The sequence below is a fragment of the Bison bison genome, unplaced genomic scaffold, assembly GCF_000754665.1.
Source record: "Bison bison bison isolate TAMUID 2011002044 unplaced genomic scaffold, Bison_UMD1.0 scf7180017864270, whole genome shotgun sequence".
NCBI lineage: Eukaryota > Metazoa > Chordata > Mammalia > Artiodactyla > Bovidae > Bison > Bison bison.
In genome coordinates this window covers 6,731,839-6,754,330 of record NW_011494842.1, presented here as the reverse complement: position 1 = coordinate 6,754,330, position 22,492 = coordinate 6,731,839, and the positions used below count along the sequence as shown (strand labels likewise).

The 22,492-nt window shown below is 47.3% G+C and overlaps 1 protein-coding gene across 1 annotated transcript in view; it reads left to right on the top strand.

Annotated features, from left to right (window-relative positions):
* Positions 1-22,232, top strand: part of LOC104995006 (chromosome unknown open reading frame, human C6orf106) — a 109,344-nt gene extending 87,112 nt beyond the window's left edge. The window contains exons 5-6 of the mRNA XM_010848723.1: positions 3,362-3,690; positions 18,925-22,232. Of these exons, the coding sequence (XP_010847025.1) occupies positions 3,362-3,690; positions 18,925-18,960 (365 nt within the window). The 3' untranslated portion in view covers positions 18,961-22,232. The remainder of the gene's footprint in view (positions 1-3,361; positions 3,691-18,924) is intronic.
* Positions 22,233-22,492: the final 260 nt, after the last annotated feature.

Genomic DNA, 22,492 nt, shown 5'->3' with positions numbered 1-22,492 from the left:
CCAGTCTGTTGTTCCATGTCCAGTTCTAACTGTTGCTTCCTGATCTGCATACAGATTTCTCAAGAGGCAGGTCAGGTGGTCTGGTATTCCCATCTCTTTCAGAATTTTCCACAGTTTATTGTGATCCACACAGTCAAAGACTTTGGCGTAGTCAATAAAGCAGAAATAGATGTTTTTCTGGAACTCTCTTGCTTTTTCCATGATCCAGCGGATGTTGGCAGTTTGATCTCTGGTTCCTCTGCCTTTTCTAAAACCAGCTTGAACATCTGGAAGTTCACGGTTCATGTATTGCTGAAGCCTGGCTTGGAGAATTTTGAGCATTACTTTACTAGCATGTGAGATGAGTGCAATTGTGCAGTAGTTTGAGCATTCTTTGGCATCGCCTTTCTTTGGGATTGAAATGAAAACTGACCTTTTCCAGTCCTGTGGCCACTGCTGAGTTTTCCAAATTTGCTGGCATATCGAGTGCAGCACTTTCATAGCATCATCTTTCAGGATTTGAAATAGCTCGACTGAAATTTCATCACCTCCACTAGCTTTGTTGGTAGTGATGCTTCCTACAGCCCACTTGACTTCACATTCCAGGATGTCTGGTTCTAGGTGAGTGATCACACCATTGTGATTATCTGGGTCCTGAAGATCTTTTTTGTACAGTTCTGTATATTCTTGCCACTTCTTAATATCTTTTGCTTCTGTTAGGTCCATACCATTTCTGTCCTTTATCGAGCCCATCTTTGCATGAAATGTTCCTTTGGTATCTCTGATTTTCTTGAAGAGATATCTAGTCTTTCCCATTCTGTTGTTTTCCTTTATTTCTTTGCATTGATCACTGAGGAAGGCTTTCTTATCTCTCCTTGCTATTCTTTGGAACTCTGCATTCAGATGCTTATATCTTTCCTTTTCTCCTTTGCTTTTCTCTTCTCTTCTTTTCACAGCTATTTGTAAGGCCTCCCCAGACAGCCATTTTGCTTTTTTGCATTTCTTTTCCATGGGGATGGTCTTGATCCCTGTCTCCTGTACAATGTCACAAACTTCCGTCCATAGTTCATCAGGCACTCTATCAGATCTAGTCCCTTAAATCTATTTCTCACTTCCACTGTATGATCATAAGGGATTTGATTTAGGTCATATCTGAATGGTCTAGTGGTTTTCCCTGCTTTCTTCAATTTAAGTCTGAATTTGGCAATAAGGAGTTCATGATCTGAGCTACAGTCAGCTCCCGGTCTTGTTTTTGCTGACTGTATAGAGCTTCTCCATCTTTTTGTTCTAGGCTTATATATTTATACAGTACTGCTGCTACTGCTAAGTCACTTCAGTTGTGTCCGACTCTGTGCGACCCCATAGACGGCAGCCCACCAGGCTCCCCCGTCCCTGGGATTCTCCAGGCAAGAACACTGGAGTGGGTTGCCATTTCCTTCTCCAGTGCGTGAAAGTAAAAAGTGAAAGTGAAGTCGCTCAGTCGTGTCCGACTCCTAGCGACCCCATGTACTGCAGCCCACCAGGCTCCTCCGTCCATGGGATTTGCCAGGCAGGAGTACTGGAGTGGGATGCCATTGCCTTCTCCCATTTGTACACTAGTCCCCCACTTATCTGTGGGGGATATGTTCTGAGACCCTCTAGTATGGACGGTGAAACCACAGACAGCACTGAACCCTATATATACTGTTTTTCCCTATACATACCTAACTATGATAAAGCCTAATTTACAAATTATTCACATTAAGAGATTGTCAACAATAATATATTTGAACAGTTAAGACAATATACAGTAATAAGTTATGTGAATGTAGTCTCTCTCAAAATAGCTTATTGTCCAAATTCAACACCTTTTCCATCTTAACAAAGCACTTACCACTTGCTGTGGATCTCACTTTTGCAGTTTAAAGTGTAACAGCAAAACTAGCATGAAGTTTCCTTTTTCCTTCACAGTTTCATGGTTAGAAGATTTGTTACTCTAAGTCTTAGCAACCTCAGTATATGGTTTTGCTTCTCTTTCCTTATTCAGTTGAAAGCTTTTCACCTTTGCAGTTGAAGCACGTTATGACTTCTCTTTGGCATATCTGAATTGGCCAGCATCAGTACTCTTGCACTTTGGGGCCATTATTAAGTGCCATAAGGGTTACTTGAGTACAAGTGCTTGCTGACAAGGAAAGGAAAATGAAGAACTGAATTATGACCAAAAGTCCTACAATGCATCTTTCCAAAGAAACCTCTTACAGTTTCAGTGTAGATGGTACAGTTTCCATATCTGACAGATTAAGTTGGTATTAACTTGAATTATTTTAGAAAGCCTGAGGCATACTGAATTTGATATCTTTTGAACTTGTTGTTGAGTCACTCAGTTGTGTCTGACTCTGTGCAACCCCATGGACTGCAGCATGCCAGGCTTCCCTGTCCATCACCGTCTCCTGGAGTTTGCCCAAATTCATGCCCATTTAATCAGTGATGCCATCTAACAATCTCATCCTCTGTTGTCCCCTACTCCTCCTGCCTTCAGTCTTTCCCAGGATCAGGGTCTTTTCCAGTGAGTCACATCAGGTGGCCAACGTATTGGAGCTTCAGCTTTAGCATTAGTCCTTTCAATGAATATTCAAGATTGATTTCCTTTGTCATTGACTGATTTGATCTCCTTGCTGTCCAAGGGACTCTAAAGAGTCTTCTCCAGAACCACAGTTTGGAAGCATCAAATCTTCAGCACTCAGCCTTCTTTATGAACCAACTCATAGATGGTGAAAATAGCCAGGGTGATATCTGTTCTCATATGTTAGGGTTAGTGCTGGTTTCCTCCTGGTATAACTATTAATAGTTGCCTCGTTTACTCTCAGTTGTCCTAGTTTGGACAATAGGTGGTCACTCTAAATAGCCCAAGAGGGAGGTGGTTAATAAGTTGCAATTCTAGTCATTATAGGCACTTCTTTTTTTTTTTTTTAAAATAAACTCAAGAGTTATGCCTGCCCTGAATTTTCTGAGTTAAATCTACAAAATAAAGTAAAACCCATGAGTTTGTAATTCTGAAAATATTGCCTTTGGGTTTGTATATATTGATCATTGTTCTGTGGAGTAATGATTTCCAAATATGGTTATGCATCAAAATCAACTAGGGACCTTTTTACAAATAGTTTCATGGGTCTCAACCATAGACCTCTACTGATTTTGTACCAGAGTTTGAACTTGACATTACTAAAAATGTAGAACTGCATGCAATGCAAATGTAATAGGTTACTCTGTCAGTAAAGCTTCTAAAGTAGCATGTAGGAACATTTCTTTGTGTGGTTTGGGTGGTATCTGGGGTTCTCCGTGATGGCTGCTTTGAGCCTTGAGGGTATGCCAGGCGTTGACATGAGTTGCCTTTTTGTTTCAGATGTCATCTGGGTCATTCTCAGTGTGGAAGTGGGTGGACTTTTAGGAGTCACGCAGCAGCTGTCATCTTTTGAAACGGAGTTCAACACACAGCCACATCGCAAGGTAGAAGGAAACTTCAACCCGTTTGCCTCTCCCCAAAAGAACCGACAATCAGATGAAAACAACTTAAAAGACCCTGGGGGTTCCGAGTTCGACTCGATCAGCAAAAACACATGGGCTCCTGCTCCTGACCAAACCGAGCAAGATGAGAATAGACTCTCACAGAACTCTGTAAATCTATCCCCCAGCAGTCACGCAAACAACTTATCAGTAGTGACTTACAGTAAGGTAGGTGCCCTCGGAGAAGAGGAGAAGGGATAGGCGGTGGGCGTTGGGATTTGTGATACCCCTTCTGGCAAACCTAGAAGCCTAGAATGTTCTTTAAGACTGCTTAGCTCTCCTGCCAATGCAATAGCACAAAAACCTACCCCTTCTCCCCTCCCCCCCTCCCCCATCTCCAGGTCCTGTGGGTATTAACTCCTCCAGCCACATTTTATAAATACTGCTGTCTCTCTGCTCTGGTTTGGGTGTTGAAAGAACAGAGTTCTTTACCTTTAGCATTTAAAAAAAAAAAAGTCAAAATATCACCAGGCATTCTTCCAGTGTAAATGTGTACTAAATGTAGAGCAATAACACACCTTTGGAATTTGTTCCTACTGTTTATTTTTTTTGGTTTTGGGTAGAGTGTTTTTCCTGAAGAAAAAGACAGACTCAATTATTTATCCTACGTGTTGTTGGGCTTCCACTTTACTGACCTAGTTCCCAAGCCTTGATTATCTTCCCGTCTCTTGTGGCCCATCTGCCTCCTCACTGACAACCCAGAGTGGCCCAAGTGATATTTTGACTTTTCATGTGTGCAGAATAAGTGAGAGAATGGTTTGTTGAGTTAATCATAATTTTAAATATTCTGATTGTTCTAAGACTGTCTTCTAGGTGTTTGATCTCTTGATCTGCTTCCCTATGCTTGCTGATTACACAGCGCCTTCCATATTCTGCTAAGGGTGAAGACGGTTGCTGGTTGTTTTTGGTTGGTTGAATAAAGCCCTGCTGCTGAGAGCTAACTGTTGTAGGTGATTTGTGTGGCAGGGCCTGTGAGCACTGCTGTTCCTTCTTCGAATAAAAATGTGATGCATTAAGCTTAGCTTCCCATTTATAGAATCGTATAACTGTTAAGTCTTTGCTTGCTTCATGCTGGCATTCACCCTCAATATTTTAAAAATAAAATTGATTGTTATTTGAGGGACAGCTTGCTGTGTTTTAAGAATGGCATTTTTCTGATCAGTGCTTTATATGTGGTCTAGATCCACAGGCAAATTAAGAAAACAAACTTGGTGATGTGAACTCTTTCTCCACATGGTCGAAAGAGGGACTTCATTCAGTAGAAGGGTAACAAGATTGATTTATTAGTTAGATGGTCATTATAAAGGATTGTGTGGAATCATGTTAGTCGTACAGGATATAAGAAGCAAATAGGCGAGGGAATGGCTTATATTGGAGGAAAGTCTTCACGTCTTAACATTCTAAGAAAAGATTTTTCCTCTAAGTTCCTATTGCTCCAGATAGCTCTTGCTTAAATTTAACCCTTCAGGGTATGGCTATTCCAGGTGGTACAGGCCCTAGGGTAAGCATGCCCTGTTAGAAGGAGAACTCTGAAGCAGTTGAGTGTGCTGTGAAGATGGGAGCTGCAGAAAGCAGAACCTGTTGCCCCAGTGCTTTCTGTAATGGAGGCCCCTCCACCCAGTCGAGCTCCATGGCTCGGCCGTCACTGTAGCCTGAGAGGGCTGCTGCTCCTGGCCAGAGACTGCACTTTTTTCCTGGGTTTTGAACCTGTTAATTATTTTTTGCTCCTTTATGGCTTTAGGGACTGTTGCCCTTTAAGTCTGTCATTGCCCTGGCCTGGGTGGAGTTGGGGGCTTATTTCATAAACTGTAGGATCATTTAGAAATAGCATTTGCAAGAACCACAGAGAAAAGTTTCTCATTGCAGATGATATCCAAGACTGTTGCCTATAATGCATTGAGAATGTGGCACTTGGACCCCAAAGAGAAATCAGAGCCTCCTTTTCTTCTTAAGTGAATCAGAATCTTATTCAGAAGGCACTTGTGTGAACACTAGCAAGTCCTCCGGTAGCAATTCTGGCTAAAATGGAGTCAGCTCTGCCTCTGAGAACGCCTTAGAATTGGGGTAGAGGATAGACAGTCACCAGTAAGGACTTATCGACACATCTGCACTGATGTACAAATCAGTGTACATTATTGAATGTGGAGACTTGAAGGATAAGTTATCACTCCCAGCTCGAAGTTCTCAGTGCAGTGGGGAGATGAAACACGCGTGCCATTCGGTCCAGGTGAAGTGTGAATGTGGTCAGTAGAGCACCACACAGTCAGAATGTATGATTTGTGTGCACGGCTGGGGGTTAGTTAAGAAGGCAGAGATAAAGCAGAGGTGAAGCTGATGTAAAAGCACAGATTTGGAAAGACAGGAAGGATAATGATAGCAGAGCAGTTGCAGTGCTGAAGGCAGAATACTGAGTAAGCGCGGTGTGGTCAGGAGTGATGAGTGGGGGTGACGTTCAGTTAGTTGCGATATGTTCCTTTAGATGAAAAAATTTGGATAGAATAATTACAAATGGCTCTGAAAAAAATTGGACTATAGTTAAATGAATATCTTCAAGCAGGGATCATTCATAATTCTAAGTATTTGTGTTTGGCTTAAGAATATAGATTTATTTATTTATAAGGCAAGACTGCTTAAGGTTCTAAAGGGGTGTACTTGACCAAGTGATGAGATCAAGTAGAGACTAGAGTTATTTTTTAACCATTCCCGTGTGCCAGGTGTGCTGCCAAGTACTTTACATGTATCATCTCGTATTTTGATAAGAAAACAAAAGCTCTGAGGGGCTGACTTGCCCCAGTATCACACAGCTAGTGAGGGGCAGAGCTGGGACTCCAGTCCAGGTGCCACATTACTGAAGGTATTAGTAGGTGAGCCTGGGCTCCGCTTAGATCTGCCTTTGTTTTGTTTTTCCTGTGATCAAAAGCATTAACTGAGTTGATGACCAGTATTATCAAGGTGTGAAAGACACAGAAGTTGAAGAAAGAGGCTCTAATGTAAACTGGGGATTGCTGTGGCATTTCCTTTTGGTGGGGGGTGGAAGAGTTCCTCTATTTGTTGAGTCTTTACAGTAGTGATTTCTTTTTATAGTTGATAAAAATAAAAACTTTTTAAACTCTCAGGGTGCACCAACCATGTGGTGTTAATAATAAATAGCCCCCTTTTGTTTATGAATGAGTGGAAAGACTGAGATAGCATCCTAGAAATCTAGAGTTAGAGCAGAGGTGTTCAGTTCACCCCAGGTGCCATCTTTATTGGATAGGAAAGCTGAGCGCCAAAGAATTGATGCTTCTGAACTGTGGTGTTGGAGAAGACTCTTGAGAGTCCCTTGGACTGCAAGGAGATCAAACCAGTCCATTCTAAAGGAGATCAGTCCTGAATATTCACTGGAAGGACTGATGTTGAGACTGAAACTCCAGTACTTTGGCCACCTCATGCGAAGAATTGACTCAATGGAAAAGACTCTGATGCTGGGAGGGACTGGGGTCAGGAGGAGAAGGGGACGACAGAGGATGAGATGGCTGGATGGCATCACTGACTTGATGGACGTGAGTCTGAGTGAACTCCGGAAGTTGGTGATGGACAGGGAGGCCTGGTGTGCTGCGATTCATGGGGATGCAGAGTTGGACACGACTGAGCGACTGAACTGAACTGACTGAGGTGGAGCACCTGGTGCCCTGGTATCAGGGATCACTGAGTTGGCAGTAGATTTGATTTACTCTGAAGAAATTCCCTGCCTGCCCTGAAGGCTGGAGAGAGCATGATGCTCTGGGAAGCCCATGACCACAGTTGTAGGAGACCCGTCCAGTTTCCTGCTGCTTCCATAGTTACAGTTTAACTTGCTAAGGTTGGTAGGATGAGATGAAAAGATTGCCCCATGCACCTTCTGTGAGGGCTGGGTAGATAATATAATGGCACATCTGTCAGTGCCAGGAGCTGGACGCCCTGGGAGCCCTTTCCCTGCCTCCCTTGAGTAATGCCAAGCTCTCTGGACCCAGTGCTCTGTGCTGTGGGCAGGGAGTCAGGGAGCTCTGTCTGTCCTAGCTTCATCCCTCAACATCCAGAGGGCCTGGGCCCTCCTTGTGTGAGAACTGTCAGAGGGAGTCAGAAAGGTGAGTAAGTATATGCTGACCTGCTCCAGGGATTCATAAATCTGACTGCTTTTGTTAAAAACTGGCTGGCCTCATTATCAGCTCAGTTGTGGCTGCCCTGTCCCAGGAGAACAGTCAGACCAAGTATTGGTGAAGGTTAGGTGCTGTTTTAATGAACCCTTTTATTTGATTCGCTCAGGAGCCTGTGAGGACAAACAGTCACACTGTTGACTCAAGGCTCGTCTTGCCATGCGTTCTAACGGTGACTCATCTCTGGAGGTCGGGGTAGCTTCTATTTGGGCAGCATTAGATAGTAGCAGAAAACAGTCTACAGAGGTGTGGAACGAGAAAGTAAGTCCTGTTGAAATTAGATAATTCTTTTTCTTACTTACCAGTAATTTTTTAAATTTCTCAATGTTTTTTAAGAAGGCCTTACAGAGAGGAGCAAGATACAAACCAAATGGTCTTATTCAGGGTAGCTGGAAGTATGAGTATGACTGGCCAAGACCAAGGGCCTGCTCTTCAGGACAGCCCAAATGCTTGCTTCCTTTCTCTAGCAGTTGAGTAGTGATTTACATCGGAGGAGCTGAAAAGAATCTCAAATTCATTTATTCATTTTGTTACTTGGACTATACCTCTTATTTTGTATTTGTTCTTCTTTTTTTTTAATGTTTGGAGCTGCTGTTTGTCATATACTCCTCCTTTAAACTGATTACAGCCTGAACCACTGTTATTACTTCCGCCAAGTGCTGGTTTGAAAGGAGAAACATGTTATTATCTTTGGGGGAGGCTCCTCATGCTCTTCAAGCGTCAGCCAGTGCCGAGTGCCATCTGCCCTGCCTGCCCACAATTTCCACCTGCTCCTCTTTCTCTCTGTCTGACAATCACCCTTCAGTATATCTTGGATCTGGAGCTGAAAAAGTTAGTCTGCTTTTATTATACCAGAAATCACCTTTCTTCTAACCTACAGCAGGGAAGAGCTCGTTTCTCTCTGCTTAGGTGAGGGTTTAGAAACGTAGGCAGAGGATGAGGTGTTAGGTAGCATCACTGACTCAGTGGACATTAATCTGAGAAAACTCCAGGAGATAGTGAAGGACAGGGAGGCCTGGTGTGTTGCAGTCCATGGGGTCATAAAGAGTCAGACACAACTTAGCCACTGAACAACAGGAGGTTAGAGGGAGAAGTTTAGAAAAGCAAATCTGCTTTATGGGCCTGAGGGTGTAATGGCTTGTGGATCTTATTATCTACCTTGAAGTAGCCAGTCCAGTCAGTGTAACATAATAATAAGAAATGACTTAATGGAATTGGGCCCAACATTTGCTCGGTTCTGAGGGCACTGAATTTGACCCACAGGCTGGCGGTTGGTGTCCTTAGCTGGGCTGCCAGCGGTGGAGGGCAGCACGTCCTTCCCGCTGCCTCGTGCTTGGGGGCAGCCCCTTTCCCTTAGAGGTTTAAAGATGGCGCAAAGAAGCTGGAAGGAAAACTTGTGTCACTTGGTGCTCTGTCCAGCTGTGCTCTCCTGTTGAGGGACAGCTAACAGAAGCATGCACCTGCCCCCTCCCCTCTGGGGGCCAGTGGGAGTGTGGTAGTCAGTTATATAAACTCATTGAGCACTTACTCTGTGCCAGGCACTGTGCGGAAGACTTCTTAAATTTAATTTTTGTTAAAATTATCAATGTACATAGTATAAGGAGCTAAGTAGTTCCACAAAGTTTATATAAAAACACCAGTCACCTCCCTGCCTCCCAGCCCCCAGAGGCAGAGGCAGCAGTCTGACATCGTTTCTTTTAGTCCACACAACAGGGCCATGATACAGGCTCTGTCAGTATCCCTGTTTACAGCTGCTGAGACTGAAGGCCCACAGGTTGCATGGCCTGCCCAAGCTCATGCAGCCCGAAAGTGGTAAAACCAGGATATGAACAAAACCAGTTCTTTTTGACTCCTGAGTCTGCTTTCTTGACCATCTATTGCCTTGCTTCCTAGTTACAAATAGTATTCAAGTACATGTTTTTATTGGCTGAGCTTACAGCTGTCGGCTCGGAATAGCATGCTTTCTGTGGTACACTGCTACATTTCAAATGAGAATCAAGCCAATTATTGACCAGATATTATGTGACTTCTCTACTGCTAAACCCCTCTTTCTCCACAAGCTGCTGTCTCTGGCAGCTACAGAAATTAGCCCCTCTCTTCAGCCTCCATATAGGGAAACGAGTCCCTGGAACCTCGTGGTCACTTGGGTATAGATGTTTGGTGATGTTGAGATTTCCTTTAACTCACGTTTGTGACAGCAGCACCTTGTCTGTGTTCCGTGACTGTGGCCAGAAGATACAGTCTGGAGTTTTTTTTTTCATTTTCCTGTAATGAATCTAAAATCTCCTTTTGAACATAATATTTTAAAGCTAGAACATGCTTAGGGCTGTCTTAGTCCCTTTAAAGCCAGATTTTGTTTCTGCAAAGGCTATCTGGACAATGAATATTTTACAGTTAGTATGAGCCCTGAAGTGGAAGTTTACGTGTTTTGTTCAAGACCAAAGTGGGTAAGAGAAAGTAGAAGGAGAGGAAGATGCAGGATGGAAACCAGATCATGGAAGGATTTATGGATCTTTGTGAAGCTTGGGCTTTTGCCCTGAGGAGCAGAGGTTGGAACCATTAAAGGATTTTGAGCAGAGGGGTGATGTGACCTGACTTCATGTAGTGAAAGATATGCTCTGACACTCCTGTGGAGAGTAAAGGACAAGGATAGAAGCAGAAGACCAGTGGGGAAGTTAGTGCAGTCATGTGGATAAAGAGAATGGGCACTTTGTGCCAGAGTGGTAGCCAGATAGGTTGGAGCAGTGATCTGTGTCTGGGTCTGCTTTATTAGCTAGAACAAACAGGATTTGCTAATGAGTCCGAAGGGTGGTGTAAGGGGGAATAAACGATGAGAACAAGGTTTTGGCCTGAGCAGCTGGAAGGGTAGAATTGCTCTCCATGGAGAGAGGAAAGGCTGTGGGAGAGGGGGGCAGAGATCAGGAACTCTATTTGGAATACATTGGAGATTTCTATAAACATCCAAATGGAGGCATCAGGGAGGCTGTTGTGTATCCAAATTGGTAACATGGTTTAGGAGAAAGGGTTTGGTGGAGATAACATATTTGGGAGTCATTCCATATGGATGATATCTAACACTGTGAGCCTGGCTGCCGTCCACAAAATGATGAGTCTGTGTTGAGCAGGGTTCTCTCAGCCGGCTGAATAAGACTATTGGCATTTTAGGTCAGACGAGTCTTCTTTTGTTGCAGAGGGGTGCAGATCTTATACGCTGTAAGATGTTCAGTAGCATCCCTGGCCTTTACCCATTGGAAGCCAATAGCACCTCCTTGGCCCCAAGTATAACACAGGAAGGAAGTTGTCACTGACTTGCTCACATTCACTTGCTCACATTCACTTGCTCAGATGACTTGCCCAGATTGGGGGTGGGCAGTGGGCTGGAACTCAGGGAACCCAGTTTGAGTCTTATGTTCTGGATTGCATTATGCTGAGGCCTGCTGGCAGGAAGGAAAGTTTGTTTGCTGTTCTCTGAAGGTAGTCTCTACACTTACGTCAGGTGGTAGAGACCTTCTTGTTCATCTTCAGGAGCAGAAAAGAATTCGTGGCCAAGGAGAAAGCAGTGCCCGGCAACTGAGGAAGCTGACCCAGTTTGCTGGCAGATTAGCACATCTTGGACAGAAGAGGTTTGCTAGGAAACTTGGTTTAATGATATTAAGATGACTCCCTTCTGAGAGCCCAGAAGAACCTGTAAAGTCCTCCCAGCCTTGCTGGTGTTTGCATTGGCATGGGTCATATGTGCATTTTAAAAATAGGCAAACACCATGAGCCTTAGAAAATGTCTTTTGTTGTTTGTAACATTACCATTTGAGAATAAAAAGTTACCTCCAGGAACTCTCCCTTTTGTACTTCAACAGCTTCAAAGCTGAACGTTCAGCTCCATCTTCTGTGCTTTGGGGCTCTGAGCATTGTTTTAGGCGGCACTGACACTGGGCAGTCTTGTAACTGAAACAGAGCTAGTGTTCCCATATTTTTACTTCAGTTGTAAGGATGTATTCTTTTCCCTATAAGGATGTATTCTTTTCCCTATACTCTGAATTTAGCATTTTAATTTCTGATGAAAATTCTCAGAGTGGGACTTTCTCAATGTACAGGTTTAAACAGATGAGTTTAATTCAGAAATGTGAGGATGTGCACCGCGCAGGCGCTCTCGGCCAAGTCTGCTCCGACTCCAGCAGGGCCGGGTGCACAGCGTGAGACCCGTGGCAGCTGCACATCAGGGGGCCGTGCGGGCGTCCTTAGAGCTCTGCTCAGGGAGACCCTTGTCAAAACTGTGGACATTCACCTGCAGAAGCTTGAATGTCCAAGGTCTTGGACTTTTTGCTGTAATTTCACCACCTAAGGGCAAGTCAGAACTAACAGGGAGCTTTGGTATTTAGTCAGTAAGGGACGTGTCCTCGGGTGCTCAGCCTGTGTTAATCCTTCCTAAGAATTTACTTTCTGATTACATAGATGTGACTAGCTCATAGGAAAGAATGAGACCAGTAAAGATGGAGTATATTGAGTTTTGAGTGCCCTTGAATTTGAAGGAAGGAGAAGGCAATGCAGTTTGGGAGTAGCCAGGAACTGCTATCTTGATGAAGGATAGATTCATACTGAAACTCCATGGTGGTCCAGTGGGCAGGACTCTGTACTTGGATTGCAGGGCCTGAGTTCCATCGTTGGTCAGGGAACTGAGATCCCACATGCCGTGCAGCACGACCCCCCCCCCAAAAAAAAAAAAAAAAAAGAAGAAAGAAAGTAAAATGATAGATTCAAACTGATTTGGAGGAAAAAGGAACCACATGCAGGAAGGCCCAGAGGCATTCACAGGCAGTGTTCTGGGACACCAGCCAGCCTGACTGTGCTGAGTGAGGTGTGCTTAAAGAGGGTGGGGTGAATTTTGGAGGAAACCTTTGAAAGCCAAGCAAAGGAGAGTTCACGTTTAATGTGAAAGGAAACAGAGAGCCTGCAATGCTTTTGAACAGGGAAGTGGCAAGATGAAGCCAAGTATGGCTGAAGGAGAGACAGTTTATTCTCCCTCAGTCAGCCAGTGGTTGTCCAGGGTAGGGGAGGTGATGCTGTGAATCCATGGTGAGAGAGGCGGGGGAGTCCTGGGGCTTGGATGGAGACTGCGAGAGGAGGTGGGGCCCACAGCCTCACCCCGTGCCTCAGGGCGCCCACGGGACGGTACCCATGGCCACGTGGCGGGGAACTGGGGTGAGCTTTCCCTCCTTTTAGCTGTCCTCCCCAGTGAGACTCTTATCACTTCTTTCTTCCTTTCTAGGAATCTCCTGTACCCTAGGAGATGGCCATGAGAGAGCTCTCTGTCTGCCAGCATGTCACCTGGATTCTAGCACACTTGATATTGCATGAGATCTTGGGGGTTAGAATTTCAAATAGTAAATAGCCTTTTCTGAAGTCTTTAATGAAAGGCGAAGTCGAACATAGGCAATATCCTTCATCCCCTTGTAGGATTTTCAGTAATACAGTTTCATTCGCAGTGATGTTTGAGTTTTATTCTTTATGGTGATTTTCTTGATCTGTCAGAAGGTAGGTGAAGGCTCTGAAAGCTTGGTCCTGGGGAGCTCGGGAGGATGGGAGGACGAGTGACAGAGGAAGAATGAGGGATGCATGATGGAAGGAATGGGTGGGTGGATAGAGGGGGATGGAGAAGGTCCGCAGCAGGATTGTAGAAGTTAGTTAAGAGCAACAGAAAAACTGTCTTATTGAGGTAAGTATAAAAATTGCTTTATAGGGCTTTTAAAACACCAGTTCACCATGCTTAAAACTGAGTTAAGCTTTTCAGCACAACTTTGACACAGGGGCTGTGAACTGAGCCTGTCCCATGAACAGTTTTCATGCATGAAAGTACATTTGTTTTCTTTTCTTTGGCTGATTCTCACACTTGTCTTCAGCCATTGCATCAAACACATCTTTGAAATTTTGAGGACTGTCGCATGAAAGCGGCTTGAACACCAAGGTTAAAGCGTCCACAGAAGTTCCCGTCGTGCTGGTCTGGCCCTGCTGTCCCACCAGCGAGCCGCCTTGAGTGGTCAGCACCTCTCGAGGGAAGGGCCTTGCTTTGTGTGCTCCTGGGAGAGGAGTCCTCACTGCGCAACCTGTTGCTGCAGTACAGACTTGACTTGTAATTAACGAGAGACGAACAGGTTCCATCAGGGGTTGATCAGTCTCTGGTCCTCACCAGCCAAGCCAGCCCCTGACAGGGCCTCGAAGCAGATCTGCAGTGCAGGATCAGAACAGAACTTAGCACTAAACCGTGTATTCTTCTGTGTTTGCATTCAGGGCACATAAGCAATACAAAAGAAGTGCTAGGTGGGCAAAGCGTTGGCTGGGACTGGCCCAGGGGGAGAGGAGGGCCCGGTGGTGGTATCTGACGCTGCCGTCAGTACACACGGCAAGAGCATGCTATTTCACAGCCGTGCAGCAAACACTCTTGCCTATTTTATTAACCGGCATGAACCTTTTTATTTATTTAAATCAAATCACAAATAAAATAAAGACAGGTATGTGAAAGTTTTTGTGTTGTGATGCTTTATCTAAACCAGCTTTCATATAGGAAGAGTAACCCCAAAAGCCCTCATAAGACATCCTTGTTTCTTTAGGAATTTTAATCTTTTTTTCTCCCCCGGAAGGTTAAACAGATGGCTCAGCAATGCAGAGCATTCCATAGTTCATTCATTCATTTTACTGAAACTTGGGTCTTAACTCTATGCCAGGCACAAATAAGTGGCAGAAACAGGTGCTACCATCTTGAAAGGGTGACTTTCTCTTCTAATAGCACGATCGTCCTATGGGTAAACATCAATAAGCATTCCAGCTGAAACAAAACTAGTTTCCTGGGGTTTTTGTACTCCTTTTTGGAAAAGTTATTTTGATTTCTGTGTAATTTTAGGAAGAATTTAAAGATATTGTAGGTGCCCATTCACATAAAATCAGTGAAAACCAGATCACCGTGGGCTTTATCAACCATTGTGAAAAACAAATCATAGAGATAGTTTTATTTTTAGTTTTGCTTTGAGCCCAGGCCCACAAGTACTAGATCTTAAATTGTCCTTTCAGAAGATTGTGATGAATGAAACTGAGCTTGTCTGTTTATCTCTACTAGTGTTCTCTTTTAAAAATATTTTAGGAGGTTAGCCAAATTATGGCTCACAATGGTTATTACCTTTCAGAAGCCCAGTCAGGGACCTGGCCCAACTACTGGAATCCTCCAGCTGGCCTGAGGCCAGAGTCTCTTCCCAGACGCCCATGAGCAGAGAGGCCCCTCCGTGTGGGCCTCGAGTGGTTTAAGGGGACTCACGTGCCCCGTTGCCAGTAGAATTGAGGTCCCAGCGCTCACAGCCATGACAGTGTCCATCAAAAAGCTTAGGGAAGACTGAGGCAAACAGGCAGCACCTCAACCCTGTGGACCTAGAGGCTGCCACTCCTTCATCAGGAATGCTTTCTGGTCCCTTAGCAGATGTGGGGCCTCTCCCAAGAAATGTCGCTCTTGAAAAGCCATTTCTGCACAAGTTGGTCCTGGGTTTTTTTAGACCTGGAGAGTCAGATAGAGGAGTTCTTCTCTGGGTTTTGTCATTCACGCCCTCTATCAGTATGCCTAAATCCAGCCTTGCTGCTAGTGATGTGGTGAGCGATGAATCCTCATAGAGAGGAGGGTGACCTTCTGCATCAGACTCCGTGAGCTTTGTAATCATGCTGTGATGACCTCCTTCTCTGCTTGTTGGAGTTTAACTCGGCTCTGTGGCACCATCTGATGCATCCATCCCTTTATCTGTTTTCCTTATTCGTGGCACAGTGGCTGTAGAAGAGATGTCAGGGATGCCAGGCTAAGGAAAATATTTGGCATTTGATTTTCCCAGGGGTAACAGTTGAAGAGCCGCTACGTCTCAGGAGAGAGTGAACACTTACCTGTATTGCCAAACCCTACTTTTAGACTGGTGTTGGAGACATTAGCCACCAGAACCTGTTCCACGGGGTCTCGGAACTCCGGTGGAAGCTGAAATGTGGATGGGCCTCTCGTTTCGAATATACGTCTATCCCACTCTTAGGAAAGGCACTTCATGCTTGGCCTCCTGCCATCAGACACCCTGGACAAGCTGTTCCTGGACTCTCCACCAGGCTTCTCCTGTGTGACTGGTATTGCGTTGCTGTGTCCTGTGATCCACTTGTAATGCCTATAATCCTGCATGTGGGGAGTCTAGATGATCAGGTAGTTTTGAAATAGACTCAGCTCCCTCTCTCTTCCTTGAAGTGATCGTAGTTAATCTGAGGGGAAGGAAGATAGAGCTTGTTCTTCAGGCCACGTTTCTGCACCAGTTAAACGTCAACAACTCCAATATGCCATTATCTGGATGAAAGGAAATTAGATGGCATTTTTCTTTCCAAAAGGCACACAGCACCTCAGTCAGTAAATAGGGGGTCACCGATAATTCTTAATCTAAGCTAGTTAAATACCACACTGCATATTCTAAGGACCAGAGTCTTCAGGTGGAAATCTGAAAATGCCTGTATCTGTACTCCTCTCTCTGCCAATTGCTTGGGATCCATTCACTTTATCTGTAATTAGGAACGCACGACCACTCCTTGGCAAAGTCATCAACTCCCTTCTCCAAACATTCCAGACAAGTCACAAGGCTAGTGCTGGCTTTATAAAGGCCCACATGAAGTGTGTGAAGCTTCCGTCTGGAAAGTAGTCTAATTTAGGGTAAAGGGGAAAAAAAATTCATAAAAGACAAAAGCGTGTTTGTTTTTCAGGGTTTCTTTTCTCTGTGCGTGTTTTCCTGCACGAAGCCCTTTGAGCATTGTGTTGGTTCTGAATCTTACAGGGATCTAAGCCTTTGTCGCTCTCCTTGGATTGTAGTTCGTCAGTGAACGTTGTCAGGAAGTACTGAGAGCAGCGTGTTTTAAGCTTCTTTAATTTCCGCCTCTGGGGCGTGTGACCCTCCAGCCAGGCCCCACACCATGGGGTCTGAGAGCCCTCTGCTCATGCAGGCCACACTTGAGCAAGTGGCTGGGTGTGTGACCACCGAGGTGGTGTGACAGCCTCCACTCGCCTGCTGGCAGCACAGTAAATCGGGGACTTGCAGACCTGGCATTTGAACCAGCACCGCTCCGCTCGCCAGCTCTGTGCTCCCAGTCAGGTTGCTGCCTCACTTCTGTGAGCTTGGAGGGCGTACTCACCCCGGTTTGTCTGTGTCAGAATTTAGGAGAACATTCTCACCTGCCCCAGCGGCACCCAGCACACCGCTGATGCTGTATCGCTGTTGGCCTGTCTGTCCGCCATTTCTACCTCTCCGGCAATACCACCAAGCAGCTCGAGGCCTGTATCTGATCTCTCGAGGCTTTTTATGGGGGAGGAAATAAAAAGGCAAAAGGCAATTTCAGTGTTTTCCACTGGCGGGGAAAAAAACTGAAAACTTGAATCTCACGTTCCCTATTCTTGGCAGCTTTGACCTCTGGTCTAAATAAGTGTGATCAAAGGGCTTTTTTTTCCCTTTAGAATACTGTTTTTCAGCCTCCTGAGTTAGGTACTTTGAGTCAGCTCCTAGAACCTTAAACCTGTAAGTTTAAAGGAGCAGTCTGAGATCCTTTGAGGGGAAGGGACTTTACTCAGGGCCACTTGGAGAGCTAAGTGCAAAGCCAGGAGCAGAACTCAGATCTCCTCCTGTTTCTGTGGAACCCGCAGCCCACCGCCTTGGGAACGAGTGCGAGCTGTGCATCTTGAGCTAACCACCCCCAGGGAGCCCACCCTCTCTGGGACCTAGGAGGCTGTGACCAGATGGGTGCATGACTCGGATGCGTGTGTCCCCAAGCCTGGGTGGCTGTTTAAAAACTTGGTATAGGGGACTTCCCCAGTAGTCAGGTGGTTAAGGCTCCACCTTTCAATGCAGGGAGCACAGGTTCAATCCCTGGTTGGGGAACTAAGATCCCACATGCCACACCATGTGACCAAAAACAACAAGAAAAACTTGGTTTGGAAAGGCCAATATTCTTGTGACTTAAAAGGGTCTGATGCTGCAGGTAGTAGTCTGAGAAATACCTGTCTTCTTTCAGCTGTTAATTCAGTAGTACTTACTGGGTGCCGATAAGCACTGCTCAGGGACAGGTGTGCTAGAGAGATGGCAGCAAACAAAGGGATTTGTGCTAATCATTGGCAACCCTGCAACCGTGCACTTTTTTACATTTTTTTCCCAAAGGAAAGTGTCATTTTTTAAAGAAAATCAGATTCTAACCATCCATGTCTTTAACAAGCTAATGGTCCAAGGGCCCTGCTGCTTCTTAGTCAGCTTGGGATGTCGGACCTTTCTTGAGGCTAGTTCCCAGTTACCTTTGCCCACCCAGGTCTTGGCATTGACCCGGTCTCTTCAAGGCCCACGCTTCAGGGAGCTTTGGAACAGGGAGGCACAGGACATCCTCCAGCGAATTCATGCAGCTGCTTTTGGGGTTGGCACCTCTTTGTGTCTCATTCTTAACATAAGGAAAAAGGGAAACTCTGGTGCTTTCTCCACCAGCCAAGCAGCAGGGAAAACGCCTTTGGAAATTTGGAACAAACCTTATCATCACATGGCCAGGGAGAGGCAATGTGAAGAGAACAAAGATCAGACCTGGGCTTGACTCTTGGCTCTGCCCTTTACTACCTACATGACTTTGAACAAATCTCCTCCTGTCTGCGGTCAGATGGGCATAACAACACTCAGCCTGGCCTTTGGGGTGAGAGGTGAAGACAGTGTACGCCAAGCCCTTGCCTCCATGCCCATCCTGGGTGCCTGCTGGACGGCTGCTGCCTCTGCTCCAATGTGTGTGTGCCTCTGCTGCTGATATGTGTGTGTGTCGTCAGCCCACAGCGGCCTGCATCTGAGGTCAAGGTGCAGAAGGCGGTGTCCAAGGATCTTTAGCAGAGATGTAAGGTGTTGTCAGGAAGGAGGGAAGACTTTGTGACCTGGGTGGAGGGAAGTTGGTACCAGTTGATGTAGAAATTGAGAGATGAGGAGTCTGCCCACCAGCCTCAGCTCTCTTGGATGATGTCTTTGAGGGATGAGACTCAGCACCTCACACTGTGCCGATCTGTGGCCTCCCGAGGATTTGCATGGCAAAGTCAGCCCTCGAGCCATGTTTGTGCCTCGGGGCTTCCTTCTGGCTCACTGGGAACCGTGGGTTCTTTTGCTCGGGTTGGTTGCCTCGTTGTCCCTGCTGTCTGCCACCACTGACTGTGTTCACTCTCTTCCAGGGGCTCCACGGGCCTTACCCCTTCGGCCAGTCTTAAACGGGTGTCAGCAAGAAGAAAAACTAACAAAAGAAGGCTTGACTCTGGGGGGGGAAGGGCAGGGGGTTCCTCTGGATTGCAGACCACATCGCACGGACCCCTGGCTCTGACCCCCGTCCTGGAAGAAGAGGAAGACGCAGAAAAGACTAGTTTTGAGTAAACTCAGTGTGCATGTGTGAATGCCGAGTCGCAGGAGTGGTGTTGAGGCTACCAAGAAGAGATCCATGCAGCCACTTTGGGCTTCGTTTGTTAGGTGTCAGTCTAACAAGTCACTAGGTTGCTCGGGAAGGAAAAGAAAAAAATGTTTAAATGGGGGAAAAAAGCCATCTTTTTAAACAAAAATTATTTTGCCTACAGACAGGTTGTAGTTTTGAGCACATGTTAATTTTCTTCCCCTCTTTCCCCACTTTTTTTTTTTTTTTACTATTTTTTTTTTTTTTTAGATAAGGGATAACATGCTGTTTATAGAATAGCTGCTTGCTCTGGAAGCGATTCAGGTCAAAAGCTGGCGCGGCCTGCTCAGGACCGTGCGGGTCGGCGCTGCAGGACGACACCTGCCTCCTGACTCCTCGAGTCTCTGACCCCGTTTTTTTAATGGCACCAGCCAGTGAATTACCACGCTTTTCCTCCTCTTTTCTCTTTAATCTTCTGTTGATGTACACCTTTGACATTTGTATGCGTCAACCCTGTGGCTTGTTACCACCAGAACCTCTCCGAAGACCAGACTTCCCTGTGCGGCCAGCAGTGGAAGCCTGGAGGACAGAGCGCAGGTGACGGAGCTTCTGAGGCCGAGAGGTGTCCGCCTGCACACGCGTGTAACAGCTCAGATCACTTCCCTTCCCGGCGCCGGCACACTCACCGCACAGCTCTCTCGGATGCTCGGCACACCGCGGCTCCCCATTCACTCTGGGAGCGGTGCCTCTGTGCTGCGTGCGTGCATGCGTGCATGTGCGCCCTGTGCCTGCACGCAGGGGTCGGTGCTGCTCACCAGCGAGTGTGCAGCAGGCGGGTGTGAAGGTGCCCATGCTTCTCGGTTGTCACACAGCTCCCTCCCCCGTGTCTCCCTGCCGTCGTCCCGTGCGGTGTCTTCTCAGCCTGTTAGTGGAGGCTGTGTTATTCGGGTATGAAAACGTAGCCCCAGGTAGGGGACTCGCCACAGGGAAGGGCCACGCTTACTGACCGCGTGATCTTGGAGACCACGTTTTGCCGGGAATGAAAGGACCCTGCCCCAAGCAGGATGCTTAGTGACTGGGAGGAGGCGGGCTCGGGGCAGCCCCGCGGAGCCCGGGCGGACAGGCCGGCTGCTCACAGGAATGGGTGGCCCCACGGGCACCCTGTGGGTTCTGAGCAGGCTGGGATGTGGACGCCTCCATGGGGAGCTGGAACCAGGCCAGAACAGCTGTCTGCCAAAGATACAAGAATATGCAAAGGCCCTCTTCTCTTCTCAGCCCCTCCTTCCCTGAGTCTTGATTGGTTTGATAGCCGGGATACAAATCTAGGGTGCGGCTGCTGGGTCGCCTGCCTGTTGCCACACCGTCCCCCTCCCCGGGGGTGTGAACCGGCAGGGAGGCCAGGTCGATGAGGCAAGGGGTCGTATAGCCTGGGTGTGGGTGAGGGTCTGCCTGCCTATCTGTCTGTCTGGGTGTCTGAGTTCCGAACGTGTGTGTTGTTTGTGCCTCCTCATTCTCTTCTGAGACTGTTGTTTTTTTAAAAGCTTGACTGTGAGAGAAAAGCTTGTATGAAATTCCCCCAATGCCTCCCCACCTCCCCCCCACCCCAGAATAAAGGGGGAGTAAACTCTGGTCCACTGGAGGAACCCCAAGGGAAGGTGGAGCCAGGCGCTGAGAGGGCGGTGCAGCTGGGGTGGACCAGGGCTCACCCTGGGGCACCCACTCTCTATGCACACCAAGAGCACCCCATTCCCAGCAGAGGAGAGGGGAGTCCCTGCTGGGTTCCCAGGCTACCACAGGCCTGAGCCAGGGGCTCACGATGGCTTTTTGTTTGAAGGCCCTGCCAGGCCCAGACTGCCACCACTGTTGGTACCAGCCTCCCAGACACTGCCCCCACTGGAGCACACCCCCGCTCAGCCCCTCCTGGCTTGCTGGCATCACATCTTCAGCTGCCCGCATGGGATGGCAGGAGGCTTCACATCCCCTGGTTCCCAGCCTCCTGATCTGCCCCACACCAGCCACCCCTTCCCCTTGCCCCACGGGGAGCTGCCTGCCGTTGGTTACTCAGCATTGGCTTCCAGGTCACCGTCAGTGGGTCTGGCCCTGCCAGGGGGCTCCTGCTCCTCCTCTTGCTTCTAGGCAATCTCACCTGGCAAGGTAATTGTCCCAAGCATGTGGGCTTCCCTCCCAAGAACAAAACCATTTCTGTATGTGTCTTCAGAGAGGTGGGCTCCTTGCCGAGACCAGAGCATGCACAAGCTGTGGAGTAGGGGTGGGAGGAGTCTGAGGTTGCCCCAGGACCTGGAGGCCCTTGAACCATCATCTGTCTCCTCTCTCTGACTTGAGTTCCGAGCAAGTCCTGGAGTCCCTCTTCCATCCTGGTGGGACGGCAGAGGCTACCCCCTCAGTTCCTCTTGGACTCTTTACCAAATGGCAGGCTGCCTCTGGGCAGGACCACCTGTGTCTAGCAGGCAGGAGGGGAGGCATGCGCCATCCTTCAGGACCTGAGTCCACGGGGGAGGCAGAGGGGCTCAGGCTTGCGAGGAACCTCTCTGTGTGCATGGAGTGAGGTGTGTGTGGGTGTGTGTGCACGTGTGCATGCTTTTTTTCTTTTTGCCATGGGGACAGTTGAATTTGGGGCATTTTTCTACAAGAAACAAGCTTTCTCTCCCCCATCAAGGACTGGCCGTAAACTTTAGTCCATCAAAGGCACTTGTAGCCAGAAAAGAACCTCACCAGAACAGCTGGTGTGGCCCCAGGATGGCCAAGGAGGGGAGAGGGCTTAAGAATAAACACCTCCCCAAATCGAGTGTGAGCCCCGGCAGGAGAGGGTGGTGGGGTTGCCAGGCCCCAGAAGTGCAAGCCGGTTCCCTGCCCCACCCCGCCCTGCCTTTTTGCTGTTTCCTTGGGTGAATGCTGGAGCAGCTTAGCTGCTGCTTCCTCCTGGACACTGGCGTGTAGCAAGCGAGCTGGGTGGGTGTTCCTGGTGGGGCCTCGTGGTGCCTGGGAGGAGATGAAGATGAGGAGGTTTTTCCTTACTGTATAAATGAATATTTGTATGATTAAATTAACACACACCAAAAAAAGAGAAACAAAAACCCTATTTTCATGTGTGTCAGTGACTTTATTGCGCCCTGAAGCCCTGTGTAGCCTGCTCTGTGACCCGGTCATGTGACCAGAATCTCCTTGCAGTGGCCTTCCGGTTCCCAGGGCCCCTGCCATGCCTCTGTTAGGCACTGCCCCATCCCCAGCACAGATGTACCGGTTAGTGTGGACCGGCAGCGGGCACTGTGTGGACACGTGCTGCATGTCAGGCCTGGTGTGGGGGTGATAACACCAAGCACCACCAGCCTCTCCTACTG